The 8,138-nt window shown below is 45.7% G+C and overlaps 1 protein-coding gene across 1 annotated transcript in view; it reads left to right on the plus strand.

Moving 5' to 3' along the window:
* Positions 1–7,527, plus strand: part of Slc1a4 (solute carrier family 1 member 4) — a 28,997-nt gene extending 21,470 nt beyond the window's left edge. The window contains exons 5-8 of the mRNA XM_026387205.2: positions 1,345–1,578; positions 1,955–2,149; positions 2,974–3,108; positions 5,282–7,527. Coding sequence (XP_026242990.2) covers positions 1,345–1,578; positions 1,955–2,149; positions 2,974–3,108; positions 5,282–5,516 — 799 coding nt within the window. The 3' untranslated portion in view covers positions 5,517–7,527. The remainder of the gene's footprint in view (positions 1–1,344; positions 1,579–1,954; positions 2,150–2,973; positions 3,109–5,281) is intronic.
* Positions 7,528–8,138: the final 611 nt, after the last annotated feature.

The following is an 8,138-nucleotide window of genomic DNA, read 5'->3' on the forward strand; positions in this document are numbered from 1 at the left end:
TATAAATGAATAACATAAAGGTCCATCAATAACTAAAAGACATATTAAAAAAAAAGAAATTAGGGAACTAAAAAAAAAAAGAAATGAGGTAGATTTCTAAGTCCTGACATGAGAGGATCTCAAAGGCATAATGCAGGGTGAAAAGTCAATAAATGTACAGATTTAAATCCATTCCTATATACCTTAATGCATAGGAAGTTAGCACAACTATCTGAAGTGGAGTCTGGCTTGGGAATTGTATCTACAGAGGATTTTAGTCTAATTTATAATGTTTTAGTTTTTTGAAGGGAAAATGTGTTCATGTATTACAACAAGGATTTAAAATTAATAACACTACTTACAATATCTCTAAAAAGAAATCTCTGCATTGACTGTCCTCAGTGGGTACTTAAGGGATAGAAATGAGAGATTTCATACTGTTGACCCTTTTGTACTCCTTGAAATTTGAACTCTGAAACATTATTACATATATAATTAAAATTTTTTTAAAAAATCAACAGTCCTACCATGAATACTCCATGTGTGTATGTCACAATGCATTCTACTGACATGTATAACTAAAAAGAATAAATAATAAAAAGAAAACAAACAAGTTCTTCCTGAATTGCTATTAAAATTTTAAAAACTGACGTTTGTTCTTTGCAGCTCCCATAAGTCATTCCTTCCCTTTTTGCCTTTAAAAAAATCTTCACGTTCTAGAAGTGTTCCCAGAGTGTCATTGTTACTGACTTTTTCCCACGGGATCATGTTTGCCAAACCACAAAGAATGTAAAATTTCACAGAAGGGAAAATCTGGCTCGATTTTGTATCACAGCAATTCTGTGAAATAAATGTTAGCCCTCCATGTTTCTAAGTTCTCAGAAGGAGGCGGAACAAAAGCTGAAAGTCAAGCTCACAGTCCCAGAGGCTTTGATCTTGAGTCCCTGGCTTTCTGCTTGGGAGCCCCTGTGGTTAGTAGTATCCATCTGTTAAGAGCACCTGTCTTGGCCTGGGGATATAGCTCAGTTAGTAGAGTGCTTTTCATATACACAAGGCCCTGGGTTCAATCCCCAGCACCACACACACACAAACACACAAACCATATGTCTCCAAGAGAAAAGAAGTCTGGGCTCTGGTGCTGACTCCAATCCCTACGGTAAGTGATCAACTTTGTTTTACTCAGTCTCGACCAGTAAGATGAGCATGATCTACCCCCATGCTCTTCTGTGCTCAGAGTTATCCCAGAGCAAGATGATGATGTCCTGGTTCAAAGTTCCTGCATTCTGTATTAGGATTAGGAAGGGCCGTCATCTCCCAGCCCCTCCTTATCACCTTCCTGATGAGTACCTTGTGCTTATCCCCTAGGTATGTACCTCTGGGCATCATGTTCCTGGTCGGAAGCAAGATTGTGGAAATGAAGGACATTGTCGTGCTGGTGACCAGCCTTGGGAAATACATCTTCGCATCTATATTAGGCCATGTTATTCATGGAGGAATTGTTCTGCCACTTGTTTATTTTGTTCTCACACGAAAAAACCCATTCAAATTCCTTCTGGGCCTCCTCACACCATTCGCAACAGCATTTGCTACCTGCTCCAGGTGAGTAGGCTTGGAGGGCTTTGGCTGCTCCAGCCATATCAGTATGGAACCAGGTGAGATCAGGGAGACAGATACACAACCAGTTCTTTTTCTTCTTGTGCACATTTTGTACTACAAGGCAATATGTGATCCTTGAGAAAATTTGGAACAGGTGAATCCAAGAAAATAATATCACAGGTAAATGCAGGAAGTAACTGGGAGTCGGGAGGTGAGAAAGCCTGTGTTATGCCAGAAACTTTGAAACAATTCTGTTTTTTTTCTTATTTCAAGGAAGGAAAGTCAGAAACTAAGACAGTACTCATTGCTGTGTTCCAGGGTCTGAGATGAGTGATGTATTAGCCTGGTCTTAGTTCGTTGGTTGTTTTTCCATTTCTAGTTCAGCGACCCTTCCTTCTATGATGAAGTGCATTGAAGAAAACAATGGTGTAGACAAGAGGATCAGCAGGTTTATTCTCCCCATCGGGGCCACTGTGAACATGGATGGAGCTGCCATCTTCCAGTGTGTGGCCACGGTGTTCATCGCCCAGCTCAACAACGTGGAGCTGAATGCAGGACAGATCTTCACAATCCTGTAAGCTCAGTATTCTTTCCCTCATTTGGGGTCTAGATTAAAACCTGAGGTTTTTCTTGTGATTTCCTTCAAAAAAGTTTATTGCAACTCAACATCTCATTTGCAAAGTGTGGACAGTTTGGATTCGTTAGAGTCATCCTTCAGTAATCTTGGGGGGCATTAGTTCTAGGACCACTCCCCTATAATCCCCACAACCCCCTGCCAATCACAGATACCAAATTCCATCAAACTCAAGTCTCTTACATAAAATGGTGTAGTATTTGCACCTAACCTAAGCAATTTTCCAATTTTTTTTTTTTTTTTGTGATACTCAGTTTAACCCAGGGGTGCTCTACCACTAAGTAGCCAAAGCCTTTTTTTTTTTTTATTTTTTTTTTTATTTTGAGACAGAATCTTGCCAAGTTGCCAAGGCTGTTCTCAAATTTATTATCCTTCTGCCTCAGCCTCCTGTGTTGTTGGAATTGCAGGTATCCAGCAACATGCCGGGCTTCCCATATACTTTAAATCATCTAGAATACTCTCAGTCCTTGATACAATGTAAATACTGTGTAACTGGTTGTTAGACTGTAGTGTTCAGGGAATCATGACAAGGAAAAGTCTCCATGTTCAGTAAAGAAGAAATCTTTAAGAATTTACATTTTGATCCGTGGTTGGTTGAATCCATGGAGGTAGAACCTGGGCCTAAGGTAGCTGACTGCACTTGCAGAATGGCTCTTCTCTTCAGGCCCCAGAATCCACGGTGGTGTGGTTTTCAGTTTCTCCACTATGACTGCCATATTCTGCATATCTATGTTAAGGGCTGACCCTGCTTTGCCATCCCCTAGAGTGACTGCCACCGCGTCCAGTGTTGGAGCAGCGGGCGTGCCAGCTGGAGGGGTCCTCACCATCGCCATTATCCTGGAGGCCATTGGGCTGCCCACCCATGACCTCTCTCTGATCCTGGCTGTGGACTGGATTGTGTAAGTAGCAAGTCCTAAGGACACCAAAACCAGAAAAGTCTTTTGTGTAGTTCCTTGGGAGCTTGACTCTCTGCTAGGCCTGGGGCATGCAAAGAAACCTAAAACACACTCCCTGCCTTGTGAAGTAGCCTACAGTAAACCTGGCAAGTCCAGATTTAGAGCTAGGAAAAGTTAAACAATATGAGACCCAATGCCCAGGATCATCCATGAACAACCATGAGATGCTAGTACTGAGAACTTGCTTGTAGCATCCAATACAGTGAGGATTCAGGGCCAAGGCTCCCAGCACAGGCCCAGGGGGCACAGGGGCCATGGAGGTTGTTGGCTGCAGATGAGAGATAAGTAGTCGGAGCGGTGATCCTTCAGGAATGGTTGTCCTTCACCTGGAAATGTCTAAGGATCAATTTCTGTGGCAGGAAAGAAAGTGAACTCTGTGAATGCGAGAGTTTCTAAATGTCGATTTCTTGAATCTTGTGATACCTTTTGCAGCTGTAAATAATATCCCACTGTGTAGGGAGGGTCAGCTGAGATGCTGATGTTGAGATAGGAGAGCACATGGGCAAGAAACTGAACTAGAAAAGTGAAAATATTAGAGTCAAATGCACATGAACATCAATGAATGACCATGAGATGCCAACACTGAGAACTTGCTTGTAGCATCCAGAAGCCCAGGCACTTGGGTTCAAGTCCTGGCTTCACCGTGTAGCAGTTGAGTAACGTGAGCTCCTCTGTGCTTTGGTCTGCTCATCTGTAAAATGGGAATCATAACAGAAGCTCCATCGCAGCTGCAGTGAGGGTTAAATAAATCCACACATGCAAAGCACACAGAACACTGGGCACATGGGAAAGCATTTGATAGATACAGTGAAGACATTCCTGCCAGGCTAGTCATAGCCAGGCGTGAGAAGACCTGAATACAGGAACCTGGCACTGAGCTCTCAGATCTACCCATGGTGGTTGGGTGGTTGGATGGTCGGGATCAGTTTTTCCAACTTAACACCCTTAGTGAAATGAGGGTAAAATGTCCTGTAGATGCCTGTTGTCCAGATCCTCCATCAAAAGGAATTCTGTCCCCAAGCTGGCAACTTGGATAGAACCAGAGTCATATCAGAGCTCATGCAGCTGCCTCTGGTGCAAGGAGAAAGGACATCAGTGGTACTTAGCCAGGGAAGAAATAGGGCCCATGCCAGCTGACCCACCAAGCCCTCCAGCCACCCATGCCCTATGATCCTGCACCCATGGCTTGTGTCCTCTCGTGCCCCCTGAGAAGATCACATTTTCTCCCCTCTCTTCAATATGGACACAGTTCCTTCTTTGAACGAAGATAGATATTGGACTCACCTGTGGTAGATAAGCTAGAAAGGATAGTGCTGTCGTTCTGTGAGAGGGCGTTTGCCAACAGCCATGGAATGCACAGGAAGGTCCCATTAGTGAAGCTGGGCCAAAATGAGAACAGCTCAGTGTGACACTGAGGGGAGAAGAGCTGAACACAAAGCCATGTCTACTCTACTCTCCCAACTTTATGGAATTTTATACGATGGTGTCTATTACATATAAACGACATTTATAGAAAGATGTCTGGAAGGAGCTAGATCGCAGCGTTACTCTGGACTCATTCAGAGTTTGGAATATGGGTAACTTGTTTGCTTCTTTATACTTCTTTTTCTTTTCTTTTCCTTTTTTTTTTTTTTTTTTTTTTTTTTTTGGTATTGTGGATTGAACCCAGGAGTGCTTTACTGAGCTCCATCCCCAGCCCCAGCCCTTTCTATTTTTTGAGACAGGGTCTCATTAGGTTGCTTAGGGCCTCACTTAGTTGCTGAGGTTAGCTTTGAGTTTGCGATTCTCCTGCTTCGGCCTCCCGAGTCACTGGGGTTACAGGCATGCAACACTGCTCCTGGCCCCCCTGGTCCTTTTTATTTTTTATTTTGAGACAGGGTTTCACTAAGTTTCTGAGCCTTGAATTTGCAAGACTCTTACCTCAGCCTCCTGATTTGCTGGGATGTAAGATCAACTTCGAGCAAGACCCTTAGTAGCATACCCTTCAGGAAATAACAAGGCAGCCCTCCTCATTACTTCCCCAGGGCTGTCCAGCCTGCCTGGGACAGGGCCAGCTCCCTGCTAGCTACCAGTGGTGATACTGGATGTGACTCTTGCCCTTTGCTTTTCCTACCAGGGACCGGACCACCACCGTGGTGAACGTGGAAGGGGACGCCCTGGGTGCGGGCATCCTCCACCACCTGAATCAGAAGGCCATGAAGAAAGGGGAGCAGGAACTGAGCGAGGTGAAAGTGGAAGCTGTTGCCAACTCCAAGTCTGAGGAGGAGACATCACCTCTGGTGACACACCAGAACCCTGTAGGCCCTGTAGCCAGCGCCCCAGAACTGGAATCCAAGGAGTCGGTTCTGTGAGGGGGCTGGGCCTTCACCCCGCCCTGCTCCCACCCTGTTTGACACAGTCACAGCCCTCATGGACTTTTAATTTCCAAGCAATGCTTTGGCCTAGTCACTAGTTAGAGGAATTACCTCAGCACAGGCGTTGGGCTCCCCAGTGAGAACGGGTTCCCAAGGACCAGGACACGGACATTTGGCACCAGGACTCTGTTTGGAAACACCCCCTCAAGCTGCCAGGCTTGGGAAGATCGTGGGCTCTCGGGGGCCTCTGGGTAAAGCCTGGAAAAATGTGGATGTATTCTTCATTGCCCCCGGTCAGGGGTCATCAGATGCTCTCTGGGCAAACCAAGGGCCTTTGTGGTCACCTGTCACGTTGCCTTATGGACAGTAGTAATTGGAAAAATTCCCAAATTCTTAACCTTGGCTGGAATTTGCTGAGCTGCAACTCAGGTGTTTCAAGAGTTTATGCTCCAACTAAGTGTGGGTGGCTTCTAGGGGACCCGAGGTACTGCCCAGTGTCAAGTTAGAAATACTCCAAGTCGGGGCTGGGGATGTAGCTCAGTGGTACAGTGCTTGCGTAGCATGCACACGACCCTGGTTTCAATTCCCAGTACCACAAAAAAAAAAGAAAGAAAGAAAAATACTCTAGGTGGTGTTAGCACTGCTGGGGTGCCTGGTCAGTATCACTAAGGAACTCTAATTTCCCAGATCAAAGAAAGGCAAGGGAGTACACCCTGGGGGTGAGGGTGGGGACCCTGCTAAGGACAGGGCAAACACATCTGCCCTGTTCCCATCCCAGGCTGAGGTACCTTTCTGCTTCTGAGGCCTGAGCCTCTGACAATACTTCAGCTTTATCTCCATCCACTCTGATTTGACAATGGGCCAGAGGGGCCTCTTTCTCTGGGGAGGTGAGATGTGGTCATCACATTCACAATCCATGTTGGTTTATTAATCTAATTTTAATTTTTAACTAGACCCTAAAATGTCACACAGCAGAAAAAAACAAAACTACAAAAACCACCTGCCCCCCACCAATAAATCCATGCTCTAATTGGGGTGGGATGCCCCTACTCCCCGGTCCCCAAGCTTTGGCTGATTTCCATAGATGAGAACTCCTTTCCTGCTGGCGCATCAAAGTTTAAAATTACCAGCAAAGTGGTCCACATTCCTCCAGATACTGTGCCCCAGTTTTAGTCCAGGGAAGGGTTCTCTTAGAAGAGAGGGTGTTGCTGGTTGGAGGGAAGACCTGAGTCTGCTCCTTTACCATGGCTGTTGATGTGACAAGTCCTGGGCCTCACTTTACCCCATTTATAAAATGGGGCTAATGTCACCTGCCTCTTAACCTACCTCAGAGGGATCTGGTGAGGCGAATGAAATCCGTGAAAATGACCATTTCATCATTTGGGGGTTTTGGAGAGCAAATGCTAACCCATGTGTACTTCTTATCTACCTAAGTGACAGCTTCCTTCTGTGGAGGCCACCTTCTGGTGGAGACAGTTCTCCTGAGCAGGAGATCCTCTATCCTGCCTCTGACCTGTTCTCTGAGTTGTTATTTGGTAACATCCCATGCAGCCTCTCCTGAGGTCCTTTAGGCTGGGATGAATTTACTCCCCACCTCCCACCACATTTCTGGGTGCCTGTCTTCTGTGTGATCCCCAGGCCCAGCCACTGTTTGGGCCACCTCCCCAATACACACATCAGGCCATTAAAGTCCCCAAATGCTCAGTCTCGTTCACTCTTGGTTTCCCTGTTTGTGTCACCAGGTCTTACAGGTAAACATCTTTATGATGCATCTGCCATTACCATGAGAAGGACAGACAGAGAAATACCCCTCCATTTTAGAATAGGGTGTCTGTGCCTGAGTGGATGGGGTAGGGGGAAGCCATGGGGCTCAGAGATGACCTGCTCTGTGGGAAAGCCTGCTCTCTCGAAACCAGCTAAACCACTCCAGTATCCTGTGAATCCAGGAGTGACCAGGAACTGAGAAGAGGTACCTGGAAACTTCTAGCCTGTGGCTAGAGCTGGTTGCCAATGCCTTCTGTTTTCAAAGGGGGTGGGGGGGGGACAATTGCATTGTGGGATTCCATACTGTAAATGAATATCCACCACTTTACAGACTTCCGTGTACAAATGTGTGCAGGTATATATACTAGTATGTATATATACTATGTGTGTGTGTGCGCGCATTTGTGTATGCACGTGTACCTGTGTGTTAGTTTTACCTCCAATCCAAGGTAGTTTAAATTTGGATAGAGAACTAACTTAAAAGTATATGTCTTTGGCTTCCTGCTTTTCCATTTCTAAAGATGAATCTTACAAAGTGCACAGGTTACGGTGAGGCCCATTGGTTGAACACTCATGTCCTAACGTAGCCCTGCCATAAGGACAGTTCTGCTGCTGCCACCTGGAGAAGCCTGCTTCCATGTGATGGGCAGACGACCCTCCCCTTGGAGACTGGAAGAGAACAAAGAAGGGGCCATGTCTCCTGTTTCTCAGTCTGCAGAGGCAACAGTGGACCAGGGGTCACCGACCAGGGAAAATCCCACTACACCCTGTCTGAAATGTCTCCCCCCACCACTCTCTTTCTAACATGTCATAAAAACTGTTCATCTCTGTTTTGTATGTGTGACACTTGCCTTA

The sequence above is a fragment of the Urocitellus parryii genome, chromosome 12 (genome assembly GCF_045843805.1).
Source record: "Urocitellus parryii isolate mUroPar1 chromosome 12, mUroPar1.hap1, whole genome shotgun sequence".
Lineage (NCBI taxonomy): Eukaryota > Metazoa > Chordata > Mammalia > Rodentia > Sciuridae > Urocitellus > Urocitellus parryii.